The sequence below is a fragment of the Lontra canadensis genome, unplaced genomic scaffold (assembly GCF_010015895.1).
Source record: "Lontra canadensis isolate GAN:19392208 unplaced genomic scaffold, GSC_riverotter_1.0 scaffold78, whole genome shotgun sequence".
Taxonomy (NCBI): domain Eukaryota; kingdom Metazoa; phylum Chordata; class Mammalia; order Carnivora; family Mustelidae; genus Lontra; species Lontra canadensis.
The window spans coordinates 587,894-605,691 of record NW_022631072.1 but is presented as its reverse complement, the minus strand read 5'-3'; the positions used below and the strand labels follow the sequence as shown (position 1 = coordinate 605,691).

The 17,798-nt window shown below is 48.8% G+C and overlaps 1 protein-coding gene across 2 annotated transcripts in view; it reads left to right on the top strand.

Annotated features, from left to right (window-relative positions):
- The first annotated feature begins 283 nt into the window (after window positions 1-283).
- XDH (xanthine dehydrogenase) overlaps window positions 284-17,798 on the top strand; it is a 59,807-nt gene continuing 42,292 nt past the window's right edge. For both annotated transcript variants that reach the window (XM_032881836.1, XM_032881835.1), the window contains exons 1-6: window positions 284-470; window positions 6,574-6,631; window positions 9,346-9,442; window positions 10,649-10,757; window positions 14,021-14,147; window positions 15,098-15,159. In XM_032881836.1, coding sequence (XP_032737727.1) covers window positions 429-470; window positions 6,574-6,631; window positions 9,346-9,442; window positions 10,649-10,757; window positions 14,021-14,147; window positions 15,098-15,159 — 495 coding nt within the window. In that variant the 5' untranslated portion in view covers window positions 284-428. The remainder of the gene's footprint in view (window positions 471-6,573; window positions 6,632-9,345; window positions 9,443-10,648; window positions 10,758-14,020; window positions 14,148-15,097; window positions 15,160-17,798) is intronic.

Sequence of the window (17,798 nt, the reverse complement as noted above, 5' to 3'; positions counted from 1 at the left end):
CCAAATGGGAAAATGCCAAGTGTGGAGGGGAAGGTGTAAATCCTTTTTATCCCAGGGCTCTGACTTCGGCCTTTCCTCCTTCGTGTGATGGAACAGGTTCCAGGAGGGTGGTGCTTAAGACCACGGGTCACCTGGCCACCGGCCCTCCCCCGGGCTGATATCTGCCTGTGCCTTCCTCCATGCCCTTTGACACAGCTGTTGGAGGTGTGGTTTCCTGCCTAAGATTGTTTGCGTTTTCCTCATTACATAACTGGTGGCTTTTGCCAAGACCTCCCTGTGCCCTGGAGCTCTAGGCAGCTTTTCTCCTATTGGCTGGCCAAGTTTCATTTTTTGGGGGGAGGTGTAGTTTTTCAAGCTGCTGAGCCAGGCGGTGTGTCAGTGCCTTCTGGGAGTGAAGTAGCTGGAGTTCAGGGACCCCACCTGTAACAATGACAGCAGATGAGTTGGTTTTCTTTGTGAATGGCAAGAAGGTAAGAAGGAGCTGGCCTCAGGTCCGACTTCTCTGCTCCCCTCCCAGGGACTGATGTTCGTTCTTTGGAAGACGCTGGCTCTGTTCTTTCTCTTTCTCTCCTCTCTCACTCATTCCCCGTCTCCTCTCTCCTTCCCTCCAAAGTTGTTGCTGCATTTTGTGTAACACTGGGGGAAGAAAACCTTCTCAGACCTGGAACATAGGCAGGATGCTCCAGGGGAAAAGGCATATCCGGGGAGGCAAGCGAGAAGAGAGGCTTGAATTCCCACTCGGTGTGCAGCAGCAGAGACCCTGACCCAAAGCCAAGGCAGGGGCACAGGGTCACGAGACTGGAGGTCACCCACCACGCCTCAATCTCTGTGTTTAATCCAATTTGTCCTCTGGCTTTTGTTGTTCTCTTTGCTGAGAGAAGGAACAGGAACTTACTTTCTTGCTAATACCAGGATGTAAGATAGACATAGTGTTTGATTCTGGCATTTCAAGGTTAATGTGACAACTAGCTTGTATGAGGACATCACTAACATCTTGTGGCAAGCCACAATGTTTTTTTTTTTTTTTCTTTTTCATAAGGGGCATGTTTCTCCCCCTCCCTCCACTTAATACTGCATATAAATATTTTAAGTCTCTTATTTTGATAAAAATTGCCCACTTGGATGAACTTTGTTGGTACGTAGGGACATGGGAGCGTGGGGGGTGGGGCGTTGAGCAGAAGGGGACTTCAGACTTGGGGACCAGTCCTCCAGGCCCTGCAAAGGTGCGAATCCTTGCAAATTTCACCACAGGAGCTGGGAGGAAGCGTGCGAGCACATTGCATTGTCCCCGTTCCCTTCCCTTGAGCCCTGCTGAGATGCTCCAGTCTGCTCCAGAACCCAGGTCAGGAATGAAAGGGACAGTGAAAGGACAGCCGTAGTCCTACCTTGCAAATAGCCATGTGGAGAGTGTGAGGGGTGACTGTGCCAAGGAGCCCTCAAAGAAGGATAATTCTCTTTGTTTTGCTTTACTGGTGTTTTTGAGTTGAGAAATTGGGCGACATTTGAGGTAATTCTCAAGAGCTAAAATGAGCTTCATGGGGCATCTGGTGCTTAAATGGTCAGGATGCATCTGGGTGACTAGCAAGGGAATTCTGTGAGCTACGGCAACATCAGTGCTCTGAAGACCATTGGGTTCAATGTGAGGCATTCCACCGGGAGGTGCTGAGGGTGGGGTCAGCCATGTTTTTCCAGGTTCCGTGTGTCTCTCCATGTCAATTTCTTTTGAGGATTGGCATCTGGCAGCAAACCAAGAGGTAGGGCACAGCTTCCCTGTTGGTGGTTGTGAAATTTTACACCCAGCATTTCCAACAACTTTGCTGCGTTCAGCGATTGCCTCGGAGAGATCCAAGAAATGGTTGAATTGACTTTCTAGAAGTATTCCTTACACAAAGCATCTTCGGTGGAATTTTTCTAAACGGTTTTTACATTGAGTGAGCAGCTGGATTCAATGACTTCCAGGGCCACATCTTACTCTAAGATTGTCTTATTTACCATGCCATCAATTCATATGTGACAGGACCAGGTCGTGCTCTTCCTTAGGGATGGTGTGCTGTGACGCACTGGACATGAAAAGGCGCATTTCGAGGGAAATCTGGCCTGGTGACGTTGTTTCCCCCTGTATCTCGGATCCACTTCAGGAAAGCAATTTAACATTTTTAGATGGTATCGTCATATCAAACCCACTATCTCTGGAAGTTTTCCTAGTGTCAGTTGCTCTGATGCCATAAGCCTGTAGCCTCTTGAGAAAGTGCTAGAAAGGTGGAGAGGCAATCTAAGAATGATGATGAGGTAAAAGCTGTGCTTTGCACACAAGACCAAGCAGGAATCCCCAGTCAGATCAAGGTGGCTCTGAGTACATGCGTTCCCATTTTTATTTCCAAGATCTTTCTAGATCTAGATCTTTTGTTACTGGATATTGTGCAGAGAAGTTACCAAAGAAGCTGTTGGAATGGGTGACTCACTCTTCATTGTAAGCCTTATTCTCTTACTCTTCCTGTTTCAGGCTGTCCAGGACTCTGTCTCTGCTGACTGGGGTTCTGGAGAGGTCCTGAGGCCAACGATCAAATACCTCAGGGGGCTTCTGTGGTGGTGATGGGCCTTGATGATGATCGTTTCCATGTCGTCTGTTCTAGAGTCAGAGTTGGAGGGAAAGAAAGAGCTGCCCAGGATTTTGGTGTTATTGTAGTGACAGTCATTTTGTGGGTAGGATTCTAGAGTATCTCAGCAGTAGCTTTCTGTTTGGTGGAGACTGTGGTGCATGGAGGAGTCTGGCTGACTGGGCGTGAGGGGGACAGCTAAAGGTGGGGGTGATTCCCACAGAAGCAGGTGGCAGCTACAGAGAGCCTCATGGTGGCTTTGACTCACTCACTCACATTACGAGCTCCTCCCAGGCCTGCGCCTGTGGGGTACATTGGCACTGGGTGAGTATGGTCTCTGAGAAGAGGCCAGGCACCTGCCTCTCGGGAACTTACGGACCAGTTAAAGAGAGGGATTATAATTAGGCAAAGTAATATGTTACAAAATGTATTTTACAGAAAACTAGGCCCACAAAATGCTCTTTTCAGATATTCTTCTTTTAAAGATTTATTTATTTTACAGGGAGAGGGGGGAGAGAGAGAGAGAATGTGCACATGTGAGAGTGTGGGGAGGGGCAGAGGGAGAGACTGTCCAGCAGATTCGCCTCTGAGTGTGGAGCTGGACACGGGGCTCCATCCCACGACCTGTAAGATCATGACCTGAGCTGAAATCACGAGTCTTAACCGACTGAGCCACCCATGTGCCCTCTCTTTTCAGGTATTTTTCAACCACTTAGCACAGTGTTGGCATCCAGCAGGCGTCCAATTAATGAGGACAGAATGAATGCATGAGTATTAAATGCCATTGGAAATCCTCTACTGAAGAGAACTATTTAAAAAAATTTTTTTGGTTTTTGAAATTATTTTAAGTGTACAAAAAAGTTGTACGAAGCATACAAAGAAACACTCAATAGGCTACACACCTTTACCAACTGTTCACATTTTGTCACATCTGCTTTATCATTATCTCCTTCATACTCTCTCTCCCTGTACACACACACAACGAATAGTTGTGTATGGGATAAGCACGTGCATTAGACATATATGGATATGTGTATAGGTATATACATAGATATATAGATGTATATAAGTACCTACATAATGTTACATATTTATTTATGTATAAAATTAATAGAAATAAATACATAAAGTATAAAATTTTCTTTCTGAACCATTTGAGGGTAAATTTCTAACATCATGCCCTTCTAACCCTTAAACCAAGAGTAGAACATTCTTATAGAACTAGTGTCTATAAAAATCAGGAAATGAAGTGTTGATATAATACTATTACCTAATCTATAGCCCTTCTGCAATATTTTCTAATTTCCCCAATAATGTCATTGATAACTTTTCTCCCAAGCCTGGGACCCAGGGTCATACTATGTATTCAGTTGTCATGTCTCTTAAGTTTCCTTTAAGCTGGAATGGCACTTTACCTTTCCTTGTCTTTTGGGACATTGATGTTTATGAAGAGAATAGGCCATTATTTCTTAGAATGTCTTTCATTTTGAGTTTGTGTTATGCTTTTTTATAATTAGATTCAGAGTCTGAATTTTGAGCAGGAATGCCAGAGAAGTGGTAAGTGTTTCTCAGTACATTACATCGGGAGACATGTGAGGTCAGGTTCCTCCATTATTTGGAATGTGAACTTTGACCACTTGGTTAAGGTGGCATCCATCAGTGTTCTCTACTGGAAGATAAATTTATTATCCTTTATAGTTAGCAAATAATCTGTAAGAAGATCCTTTGAGTCTATGTGAATATCTTGATCATCAAACTCTCACCAACTAGTTTTAGCACCCATGGATAATTCTAGACTGGCTCATTTATTGTGCTGATTGCAAGATGGCTAACTGGATTCATTAGTTGGCATTCCTCCATCAGGACGAACCTACCCATCTCTCCAATTTGTTTATTTATTAAGTATCACTTTGGACTCATAAATTTTAATCTTATTTAATGGGTTATAATCCATTAGAGCTATTATTGGTTTTGATGCTTAAATCTTATCAGAACAATTTGCTGAACCCAGCATTTCCTAAGCTCATATCCCCACAAAATGTTTGTCCTTTGGAATACCCATTGGCGTCCTGTTCAGAGAGGGTACCATGGTGTTTGCTGGGCCAACCCTGCAGCCATGCTGTGAGAGTCACACAGCCATTCTCTGTAGGAATGCAAGGAAGGTTGGACCACTCATGGCTGAGATGATATAAAAGCCTTTGCTGGGGAAGTGTTTGGGGTCTTGTAAGTCAAAATGCAGGTCGAAGAAGAATGGAATAGTTGAAGGCACAGAGTCAGAGGTATACATTGTATTTTCTATGGGATGTGAAGACCAGGTATATATGGAAGTAGGAGGGGAAAAGGCTGAAAATGAAGATTGCGGACATATGGAAAAGGGCCTTGGAAGATAGCCCAGGGAACTTGAATGTTACCTGGCATACGTGGGAAGTCACGGGAGGCACAGAGCAGGAGACGATGTGATGGAAGCTGAGCTAGAAGATGAGGAAGGCACAGCTCAGGGGGAAGGCAGTAAGCTAAGAGGCTCTTCCTGCCATTTCCAAGCAAAGTGATAGGGATCTTTATTTGTGCATTTATGAGTTCTCCAAGAGAAAAGAAATAGCTTCCTGTGTGAACTTTGTAACTAGGACTTTGAACAAACTGGACTTGTGGGTTGTTTTAATGAAAGGAAACTAATCTGATTTTCCACTTTCCTTTAAACTTTTTTTCAGGGGGCAAATTCTGGCAGTTTTATGACTTCTTGGATTGCTCTTAATCAGTAAAAAATCCTATGGTCATTTCTAAGTTTCTATACACAGCCTCAGTTCAGGATAGAGAGGTGGGGTTGGAAGAAAGTTCTCATTAAGTCAGTGCTGGTGGAAGATGGCTTCCCACCACTGGGAACATTCCATTGTAAGTCTCATGACATGGGGCATGTGCTTTTCTCTGGCCCATGGCCCTTCCTCGACCTCCAGTTGTGGGAGGTCCACTCTGTATAGACCCTATTGGAGGTCCAAAGCCTTCCATAGTCAGAGCTTGGGGATGATTTAAACACCTCCACACCAGGTCACTCTCTCTTGCATGACCTTTACCAGGTCCACAGCCAACACTTCACATCCTCTGCCCTCCCAGACTCTGGGAGTGCACACCGATCCCAACACTGCCATTTCTTCTTCAGCTTCTCTGGTAAGCCTATCTCTAGCTTTCAGATATGCCAGATAACCATATCCTCCATCTCACAAAGGCTGTATATTAGCTTCCTGTGTAGAGCTATGGAAGCCCCCTCATGAAGTTTGAGGCGTGAGGCAGATACCTCCTCTCCTCAACCTTAGGAAAATGTAAGATTCATAGTGTCGCTCTCTCTAAAGAAACTCTTGTCACATATTCTCTCTCCTTAACCATCCCAGTCACGCAAACCCTATTACCTTCATAACATAGGATGGGTAGGAGTAGTGATGCAGGTTTTTGTGGATTTCCTTTGACTCTTTGCATCAGAAACTGGCACCTCACTTTATAGGCAACTTTTCTATCTTATTGAATAAACCATTTGTGGACTTTTGGGTTGAGATTTCTTCTCCATGTCTGACATGTGTTATGTTGTTGGCATTGGGCTATCAGAGCCAATGACTGGCAGCACAGGCCAACAGACTGGCCCTCTACTCTCTGAGATGGTACATGCCTGGGGCACAGATGGGGATCTGCAGCTGCCATTTATTTGACAGAGAGGGAGAGAACACAAGTAGGCAGAGCAGCAGGCAGAGGGAGAAGGAGAAGCAGGCTTCCCATTGAGCAGAAAGCCCAATGAGGGACTTGATCCCAGGATCCTGAGATCATTATCTGAGCCAAAGACAGATGCTTAACTGACTGAACCATCCAGGCACCCCAAGACCTTCATTTTCATGATATATTGGGCACATCCCTATTAACTCGACAAACTCTTGGGTGAGGCAGTGGCTAAGCATACCTAGGATACATTTTTCTTTTGTTTTTGTTCTTATAGGTGGTGGAGAAAAATGCAGATCCAGAAACAACTCTTTTGGCCTACCTGAGAAGAAAATGTATCCTGACTTTGGGGTGAGGGTGTGGCTCAGGACAGTGGGGGTTCATTCTCTAGGCCTTATGTTATTTTCTAGTGACTGTGGGAAGCCAGGAAAGTGTGGAGGACAGAGCTCTGGAGCCAGGGCTCTGGACCCCTGCATCTTAGTTGTAGCTCTGTCACTCAGCAGTGACAAAATATGTCTCAACCCTGGGACGTATTTTGAGCTCTCCAGGTATAAAATTATCGACTGTCGAATGAGAGGATTATTTTTGATGTTTCTTAGGATTTCTTCCAGGTAAGACTCTAGTGATGCTAGGGTTTAATCCCGGGCCTGTAAAATGAGTATCTGTGAAAGGCCCTCATTGGCCCTGGTGAACTGTGTGGCCATTCCCCTCAGGAGGAGTTGGCCTCCCTCAAGAGATCTTCACTGAGGCTTTCCAGAGAATCTTTCCAGTTCTGTGAAGGTGGAAGGAATGTCAGAGGAAGTTGTGTTTGTTGAGAAAGGATTCCAGAGTGGGGAAGTGTGTGGAGTGCCATCCAGTGTGGAGATGGCACACTGGGAGGCAAGGGACAGGGGACTCCTGAGCACTTACTGTACATAGGTAGAGTTGAAGGTGATTTTCATAGGTGAGCTCATTGATCCCCACAGCAATGCCTCTGACAGAGGAGGAAGTGAGTTTGACACATGAGAAGGGACCTGCTTCTTGCTCGTCTATTCTGGACCAATCCTGGCAGAGCCTGACTGAAACCTAGAGGCATGCTCTTAACATTCTAGTCATGCTGGAAACTCTTCAGGGTTGGTTGTTGGGATGTTGCTCATCCCAACTTCTGCTAACTAATCCCCCTCAATCCCGGAGTCAGGAATGTCCAGTGGCTCATTCAGGTGCCCTATTTGAGGACAGCAGAGCGTAGTTGCCGTACCTACAGAAGCAAGCCTGAAGTCCACAGCCTTCCCTCTGGTTCACTTACTTCTTATCAGATGAGGTCCAGCTCCAGCGTACTTTGTCCTGGATTTTCCATTGAGAGAGGGTGAGTCTGGAGTTTCACGGCCCATGAACCTGGTAGAATCACTCAGTAGGATTGGGAGACTGCACAGAACTCCACTGCTAGCCCCTGTACTTGGGGGTGGGGGTCTGAGGAGACAGGCACATTCTCAGACATTTTGGACACCAGTGCTAGTTTTCTGATGAAGTTTTGAAGGCCCCAGAGCCTCAGATATTCCTGATTATGGCAGTTGCTAGTTTGAAGGTCAAATCTCAAATGAAATCTGAAACCAAAAGTTTTCACAGAAGTGAAGGTTGGGTGGCTTTTGGATGACTGCCATGAGAGTTCAATTCTGAGAGTTCTGGGAAAGAGGAAAAACCCTAGGCTTGACTGCTATTCTGCCTTCTGAAAAAAAATCCCCCAGCTGAAAGATTCTGCTAGACTTTGGACTATTAAGTTGTCTGAATTATTGCTCATTGCATAGATTCTGAGGAGTCAGAGGAATAACTTAGGGTATAGAGAGCTCTTCCCAGTTGTTTTTTAGAAGAGCGAGCCACATGGTGAAGGGAAGAGTCCCCAAATCGGGAGTCAGGTGATTGTGTCTGGGCCCTCACACAAGGTGACCCGAGTGACCATGTTGCCTTTCTGGGCCCACCTTACCTCCTGGGCCCCAGTTTTCTTTGTTTTGTTTTAATCTGTGGAGAAACAGTAGCTTCTGCCTCACCTGCTCATGAAATTATTGTGAAAATCAATTGGGTCCATGGGTATAAGTCTTTTTCAAGTATAAGATGCTCTATGTTTAAAGAGACTAATGTCCAGCATATTAAAGGTAAGAAATAAATATTACTTAAATGACTGAATGATCAGACCATGAATGACCTAGAATTCGTGATGAATTTTCATTTCATCTTGCAAATGAGGGAAGCAACCAGTGATAATGACCTCCACCTTCGGTAGAGAGCTGGACGGCTCAGAGGCCTACAGCCTGCAGGAAAAGCAGCCACGGAGCCCTTGTGTCTCAGAGAAAGGGGCCACAGTCAGTGCTGCTCTCTAGAATAGCTTAGTACTTAGGCATACTAGCAGACTCAAAGTTATCAGACTACTTCTGCAAGTACATGTAAGAGATGTTGCTACTCCTGGCCCCCAGCCTCAAAGATCATCCTTATTTTCATTTCTGGTCACATATCCTATGGGTGGATATTCAAAAGCCCTTGGTCCAACTCTAACTTTGGTTCCTGGACTTCAGCAACCCAAAAGGGTCAAGGTGACAAGCAGGACTCAGTGGGTCCCAGAACAGATCAATGTCTCTGTCTGGCCAGAGTGGCTTCATTGTATACCGAGCTGCAGTGATATGAGGGTCGCCCCATGTGTTCAGCTTTGAGGTGACTGATCCCCCTGCGCAGTGAGACCACAGGGTTGGGATCCCCTTAGACCAGACCAGGAAGCCCCTGATGCCAAGAAACATCTCCAGGATTGGAGAGCAGTAGGACTCCAGTCCTGGAGAATACTTTGGTGCTGTCTGATGGGACCCTGATGCCTTTCCTCATCTGTGCGGTAGAGATGGTCCCATTCTCCACCTTCTGGGTCACACTGCAGATTTCTGGGATGAGGGGGCCATGTGGGTCTGCGGCCTCCCTGGGTTGAGGGGTTTGAGCCTGTGAGTGCCAATGGATGGCTCTATACTTAAAGCTGTGCACACCCACTTCCCAGCAGCCCAGCAAAGATGTTCCTTAACCCTCAACCACCCAGTGAGGCTAAGCGGGACCAAGCTGGGCTGTGGAGAAGGCGGCTGTGGGGCCTGCACCGTGATGCTTTCCAAGTATGATCGTTTCCAGAACAAGATTGTGTATCCTTTGCCCACTGGCTGGTCGTGACACAAGGACTATGAGTCAGGGGTCATGTTGTGAGAGAGAGAGAGAGAGAGTGTGTGTGTGTGTGTGTGTGTGTGTGTGTGTGTGTACATGCATAGGTGAACTTTCTAGATCCAGACTATTTCCAATCCCATGAAATCCTTTGGTCAGACTCCACTGCCTTTGGAGTAAAGTCCAATCTCTGCTTAGTGCTCAGGGCCTCTCACGGTGTGCCCCATCTTTCCTTTCCAGATATCTCTCTTTACAGGCCCAGGACTCCATCCTTGCAGGGACAACTGTGGATTACTGACACTCTTGGCCTACTCATTTCCCAGTCTTTGCATAAGCTGTTGTCCAGGTCTTGAATGTCCTTTCTTCTAGGACTTCTCCACCTGGCTAACCTGGCTAGCTCTTTAGGACTGGGCAAAATAACACCTCCTCCGGGAAGCCTTCCTTGACCTCCTAAGACGAGGTTAGGTACTCCATGTCTGTGCTGGTCCCTGAGTGTTCTGTGCTCAGCCCTCCTGAAACACTTACCATAAGTTGTCTAAACTGCACCTTCACCCAGGCTTCACACATTTTCCTGGGTTGACCGTGGGCTATTGAAGAACATCTCACTCACCTTTGAGTCCTCGGCCCTCAGCAGAGTGCCTGGCATGTGACTGGACTCAGAAACTGGTGCTGCTTGTATACATGGATGAATGGTGGATAGAAAAAATAGACATCAAGAACCTCTGTTTAAGGGGCTGGTGTCTCATGTTTCCTGGGGATCACCCCCTCCTTTTCCCCCCACAGAGGATGGGAGACAAGGGGGTGAGAGCAGGGGGGCAAACGTGACTGGAGGTTCTGAAATTGAAGAGGCTAAGGAAGGGCCTTGCAGGCAGAGGAGCAAGCACTGGGCCTGGAACCTGCCAGAAATTTCCTCTTGACTCAGCCTCCAGGGTGGGGGTGACTGAGGTGACTGAGGATGACCCTCGTGTTCCAGCTTGGAGGCCCAATGCCCCGCAGGACCCTGCAGGGGCTCATGCCTTAGCGGGGTGGGGGGAGCCTCCTTTGTTGCTAGCCCAGAGGCCAGGGTAGAGAGGCGAGGACACCCAGGGAATAGCCCAGAATGTAACATAGAGGGAGGGGTCATGACAAAGCCCCTCTAAGTCTCCGGTGGCTCAAGCGGACAACAGAATGACCTTAATCTGGGGCTCTAGCCACTTTTCTGCCAATGCCTGCCTGGCCCCCATCTGCTCTTTGCATCATGTTGCTGTGACGACGGTGGAAGGGATCGGAAGCACGAAGTCGAGGCTGCATCCTGTGCAGGTAACCGAAGGCCAGGAAGGCTCAAACCAGGGCTGCGGACTTGTTCTGGGCTGTGAGGCTGAGTGTCACTGCCGGGGCAGGAGGCACTGTGGCCTGGCCGCGTCCCTCACCTCCTTCTCCTAGGGAGGAAGAGGCTGGGTGGGGGGGGGGGGGGGGGGGGGGGGGGGGTGCGGTTGCGAGGCAGAAAAATGGGCCCCAGGCCTGCAGCTCCCTCCTGTGGCCACCATGGGTGTGACCATGGCATGACCCTGAGGGAACCACAAGGTCAGCACGACCGGGTGGCCGGGGCAGGCTGCCTATGCCAGACCTGGAGGGAGGGGGGCAAGAGAGCGCCTCACCCACCCCCCACCCCACCACCCCCACCCCCGCCCCCGCGTGTGCTCAGGAAACCCCCGCTGTCTCGGGTTCAAGGTTTCAGATGCCCTGTGCCCTTGATTAAAAGCCCACATACTCCCTGCTTGCTGGGATGGTAATCCCATGACTTCTCTCGACGGCCCCCTGCAGGGGATATGGATGTGGGCTGCTAGGCCTCTACCCCACTAACAGGGAGGTTAGTAAGGGCTTAATGAGAGAATAGAGGCGTCTGAGTGTCTCGGACTGAGATTTTTTTTTTTTTTTTTTTCCTGATGGTATCAGGCTGCCTGGCAGTGGATTGAAATTAGGAACCAAGAGCGGACAGTAATCTGAGGTTTTGTGGAAAGAATCAGGATATTTTTAGGCAACATGGCAACACACAGGACCAGAGTACTGTGTGAAGGAAAGGCCATCATTTCCAGTGCTTCTTGTATGGGGAAGCTGAGGCAGGGGGTCTTCCAGACATTACAGTCACAGAAGGTGCCAGAGGCAGGCCCGTTGGCCACTTGAGGAGACCCGCTGCTCAGATCATGCCCTTTTGAGTACCTGACGTGGGTGCTGGGCTAGGGCCTGGGGCTGAGCAAACTGCTTGTTCTCGGGGGAGGGGCAGGGCAGCTGGCACAAGTCATGTGAGATCACAACGCCCATAATGCTTCATTTCTTAGGCAGCAAAAGGGGAAATTACTAAACTTGTCCAACCTGCAGGAGAGGTGAGAGGGTGAATTCGGGTTTGTAATTGGAAACAAGCAGATGAAAGACAGAAGAGTTTAAACACAGGGACAGTATCTGATTAATCCACCAAACCCTTTCCTTTCTAGTGGTACAGATTCTTAATCCCCATGTGCTTATTGGACCCTGAGTTAGCTGTAGAGCCAGATTCCACCTCTCCTTGTCCATTGGTTTTTTCCCTTGGGGTTTCTAGGACACCACGCTTTGCTCACCTTCCTCCCTCCAGGCTGGTGCTTGGGGCTGGCTCTAGGCCTGCCAAGTCCCTAATTGCTGCAGCACACCCAGGGCTCCGGCTGGGCCCCTTCGCCTCGCCTTCTGCACAATCCCCATGCCCAGGCGAGTTCAGTACCATCTATGGACCAACAGCACTCCCATTTACGTCTTCAGCTTTGACCTCTCCTCAGAGGTTAGATTCATAATTCCAATCGCCTCCTTGACATCACTATATGGATGGCTCATCTCAGACTTCACAAACCCTATTTTTGCCCTTTTCCCCCAGACTTCCTCCATCTGAGTCAATGGCGAAAGCATCTGCCCAGTTGCTCGAGATAAATATCCGGGAGTCACCTTTGGTTCTTTCTCTACTGCACCACACCCAATCCATCCAGACGTGATATTTACTTTACTTCTAACCCTACGGCGAAGCCTTCATTTCCTTTATCCTGTTACTGCTTGGTCTGAGCCACCCTCCGCTCTTACATGGACCATTGTGTCCTGGTCCCCATTTCTACTCTTGTCCCCTGTAACCTATTCATTCCCTACCCACAGCTGGAGTAACTTAAATTTTTTTTAAGAGAGAAAGAGAGAGCAGGGCAGGGGCAGAGGGAGAGAGAGAATCAGAGGTAGAGAGGGAGAGGGAGAGAGAGCAGGACAGGGGAAGAAGGAGAGGGAGAGCGAGAATATTAAGTAGGCTTCGTGCTCAGCACAGAACCTGACATGGGGCTCGATCTCATGACCCTGAGATTGTGGCCCGAGTCAAAATCAGGAGTCGGACTCTCAACCCACTGAGCCACCCAGGCCCCCCCTCGGGTGATTCTTAACTAACATAATTAGATCATATATACTCTTCCCTTGTTCAAGTCATGTTATTAAATTCAACTTAAAAGGCACCTCTTCAGAGAGGCTATTTTGGAGCACTCCCAAAGGGCCACTGGTCACTCCGGGTCCCGTCAGCCTCTACTAAATCTCTACAAAACATTGATCTCTACCTGGAATTTTCCTCTTTTTTTTGTCAGTATTTCCCTTACTAACTTCACAAGACTGGTGATCTTGTCTCTCTTCTTCATTGCTCTGTTTCCAGGGCCCTTACCACGCCTGGCACAGAATAAGTTCTCAGTAAATATTTATAAAGTGGAGGAACATTTGTATATCCTAGGCACTGGAAACACAGTACTTCAGCAATTTTACTTAAGTACCAAGAGAGACTCCCAGGAGACAAAATACTAGTAATGTAACAATAATAATAATAGTAATGTGGACATGGTGAGTCTCCTGGTATGAAAAATCTGGCAGAGTTTAAATGAGAATTCTGTGACATTCAATGCATATAACAAATTCTATGTGGCACATTTCCAGATTCTTATGTTCCCATGATTCCTGGCATTGCCTTCATTTAAGAATGTAATGATATTTTAGTTTGGGGGGAAAAAAAAAAACGTTCATTTAGTTCTTAATACATGCCGGTTTGCTGGATTGCAGGCTAGAGTATGAAAAGAACGTGAGACCGCTCTTCCTTTCACTGTGTGTGTTCTTGGTTCAATCTCTTCAATCTCTGGGTCTCCTTCCTCCACTGTTCAGTGCAGAGAATGGAGGGTGAGAAGCCCTTCTGGTTTTAAAGGTCACTGTTCTTCGACGAGACTTTCCTACGAATGACCAATGTTGGTTGACCACCTACTATGTGCCAGGTATAATAATGTTAGGAGTTTAATGTGACTTATCTCATTAAATCATTACCACAGCTCCAGAGATAAGTACAGGTGGCCCTCATCGTACAGGCAAGGTACCCATGGCCCCGGAGAGGCTTGGTGGTTGGCCAAGGCCACCACTGGGCCTAGGACCGACTTCGTGCAGGGACTGCTTGCCCACCCTCCCTGCTGGCATGCTCGGGCTTCCCGTGGGTCATCCAGAGACCCTGAGAGAGCTTCTGCCAGCATGTGGGTCAAGTCATCTGTCCATTTTAGGAGAGAATCTCCAAAAGCCACGGCTCCCAGTGCGGGTTCTGCACGCCCGGCATTGTCATGAGCATGTACACGCTGCTTCGGAACCAGCCTGAGCCCACCATTGAGGAGATCGAGAATGCCTTCCAAGGTAGGGGCCTCCGGGTGCCACCTAGGAGGGGGCATAGCAAACGGGGCATGGTGGGGGTTAGGGCAGGGCCAGAGCCCAAGTTAGGAATGGGCTAAGAGAGCGAGGCACTGCCCTCCGGAGGAAAGACTCAGACTACCCCAACTTGGTGGCTCGGGTTGGCTGGAGTTGAGCCCTCTCTCGGTCTGAAGAACACTGGCATGGTTTGGAGACCTCTGGGGGGTCTCCTGCCTTAGTGTTTATCTTCCTGAGGTGTCCTCCTGCACCTGGAGGTGCAGGGAGGTGGCCCAGGGAGGTGGGTGCGGGAGGAGATCATTTGGGAAATTCCACAGAGGCTAGTCACATGGCTCCCATTCTCTTCTGCTTGTACGGAGGATTTGCAGCATTCTGCAAAGGCCGCATAATGAGGAAGAAGGTGGCCATGATCCTCAGCCTTGGGCTGGAGTAGATTTCCCACCTTGCCTCCTGGACCTGGGAGCCTGGACAAGGTGTCTGTTCGCTGAATTGAACAGGCCCCCCATCCATTCACCATTTCAATTCATCATTTATTCAATTCGTTGTATTGGGTCCTATCGTGTTAGGCACCATGCAAGGCACAGGGGGCACAGGGATGGCCCAGGGGATGAAAGACAGTCTCTACTCTCAAGGAGTTTGCACTCTAAGTGAGAAGAGAGTTTATAATGTAGTTTGATGAGCTCACTGACAAGGCTATGACCAGGCATCAAGGGGGGGTCCCAGAAGAAGCACCTGATTCAGTCTGGGCAGTCTAGGAAGGCTTCCTGGAAGAAGCGTTAGAAGTTTTGAAGTCAGGAATAAAAGGAGGACAGGGTGTTCCAGGCAAAGAAAACAGAATAAGCAAATTGAGCATCTCACTGAGCCAGGAGCAAAGCCACAAGCCCCTCCCCTGCCCTGGGGCCTGTGCTCTCAACGCAGCTTTTTTCCTCTGCCCCCAGGAAACCTGTGCCGCTGCACGGGCTACAGACCCATCCTTCAGGGCTTCCGGACCTTTGCCAGGGTAAGTGGGAGCCCCGGGGCGGCTGCAGCCCTGCTCCTAAAGCAACAACACTCAGGAATCACAGTGGGCGGGATGCCAAGGGCCTCTGGAAGAAAGGGGAGAAAGATAGGAGGGCCACCTGGCCGGTAGTCCCACTGTTGGTACCTGGCGCAGGCATTGAACTCTGCCTCTTGTTCAGAGGCTCTGGGCAATAGCAGGAGTGCCGAGAACCCTTCTTCCAGGGAAAGCTGGCTCCTGGAAGAGGCATGCAGTCCCAGAGCTAACTGCCTCTGGGCATTCGGGTCTGATGCGCTCCGGTGGCCCAGATGCTGAGCCTGGTGTTAAATAACCATAGCCCCAGCACCTGAGCTTCTCCGTTCTTCTCTGAGGAGCCACCGTCTGCAGGTGGCACGCTGTGGGGCTTGTGAAACTGCTAATTAGATCTCCAGTCAGCCGGTGCCTCCCTGCCGTGTTTGTATACCTCTGGGGGAGAAGCCACAGCCTGGCCGAGCAGGTCCTGATCACACTCACACCGACAGGCACCAACCATCCCGCAGGGAGGACAGAGGGCTGGCCTCTCCCTTCTTGGCTTATCTCCCCAGATTTCACCTGATTCTCCAACTGGGGCAAGTTAACCCTGACTCTAATCAAACCATCTCTTCTCAGTTTGATTTTGGGTTGAAAGGGAGAGTCACAGACACCTGTGCCTTTCACGGACCTTGAGGGTTGCTCCATTCCGAAAAGGAGCGTTGTATCCAGATGACCCCAGAGGGTGGCCACAGGGATGGGGTCTACAGGGAGGGAAGGTAGCCCATTGTGCTGAATGCTTTTGATGACTAAGAATGAGGAGGTGTGGATTTAAGGGAAAATGACCAAAAGCACAGACCTGGAGTGTGGCAGACCCGGGTTCAAATCTCATCCTTTCACTGAAACGATGCATGACCTCAGGTATATTCCCTTGTTTCTAAAATGGGATTATAATAATACAATATTACGATGTTCTATTAATACAGCTGTAACTGTAATAAAACATACATCATTACAATGATATCACAGAATTGTAATAATACCTATAATAATTCTTATGGTGTTTGTGGGAAGTACTTCTCCCTCCTAAAGCCCTTAAAACACTGGCACATCTTAAGTATTAGATACACGGCAACTCAAAATTACGGTGCAGGTATGTTTCTTCCATTCCCCGCTATTTGACTTTCGTCAATTGCTCAGGCTTCCTGAGAATAGAGAATTGTTAATCTTGTCCATGTATTTATTTCTGAAGAGGCTTCTCGAAAGATACAATTTCACCAGCCCTCCTACTTTCTGAAAAGAGAAGGGCTTGTGAATGTAATCCATAGTATGGTCCTTTGCCGGGCTGGAGTTTGATCATCATTGAAAGGGTTCCCGATTCCATTGTGCTGGCGTTGCCTCCCTGGATCAAGCTGCGGGGCCTCGAGGAGCAGAGCAGAGCTCCCAAAGTGACTGGGACAGAGAGTGTGCTCAGAGCTCATGCACCTTACTCCCTGGAGACACGCCCCCGCCCAAGGCCTTATTTGGAGCCTCTGCATTCTGAGTTTACATACGCTCTAATGAACCTGCTTAGCTCATTCTTAAGCCTGCCATGCACATTAGGAAAGTGGGGCGTGTGTTTGCTAGAAGGAGGCACGCTGTTCAGAGCAAGAAATGATGATGTCCGGTTAGGAGCAAAGAAGGGCATGGAGGAACTGTAAAAATGAGCATGAGCCTAGCAGTCCAGCCTGCTGAGAAAAGGAGAAATCTCTCCAGGGGGTAAAAAAAAACAAACCCAGCTTTATCCAACCTCAGTGGGCATGGAGGGCAGTGGCACGTTATTGTACATCACAGTAATTTGTGTCATGGCCACGTCCATGAAGTATCAAGTAAAAAGATCTAAGGAAGACTGTGCCAACACTTTATCTGGAAAATGTACTTCCATGAAGTATGTCCTTCCCCACAAGGACTGGGTGAGTGAGGCTGACGGCTGGCTGGACGCGGCTTCCCTCCCTTCAGGTGGGGTCCGGTGAGTCCATGTCACCATCTCCAAGAAGAAAGATGAGAAGAGACACTAGGGGAACTTTATTTCTCTCTTCTTTTTTTGTCTAAACACAGAGGAGAAGACCAAGGCCATGGTGAGAAAGTCCAAAGTAGAGTGCTTGGAGACCCGGTGGCAGGGTTGTGGGTGCAGGAGGGGGCTGCGGTCAGCCCACAGGGCAGCGTGGGCAGGGGGCTGAGGCAGCCGAGGCTCCTCTCCTGAGGAAGGGGCTGACGGTGTTTTCAGATGCCCTGAGGCCATCCTGTCAGCCTCCGGGCCCTTTGAGGGCTTTCCTGGGCACACTCGTCAAGGTGTGATTCATCCCTTGGGCAATGTGTCTCCCGTGACTCACGGGCAGAAGGGCTGCCTTCTTCAGGAGCTGGCCGCTGTGGACCTGGGCTTGGAGCCATGCCTGGGAGTTGCTCCCACCTTTGCCTCTCAGCATAACTCTGGGAGTCTGGAGTGTCTCCCAGACCCTGAGCGGAGACTCCCGCCTTCTTGGCACACATCAATCAGGAGAACACACCCTTCCCCTCCTCAGTGCCTCAGTTCTGGGAGGCAGCGAACCCTACTCCCTGCTCTGCCATTGGCACCCAGAGCGGTGCCGAGTCAG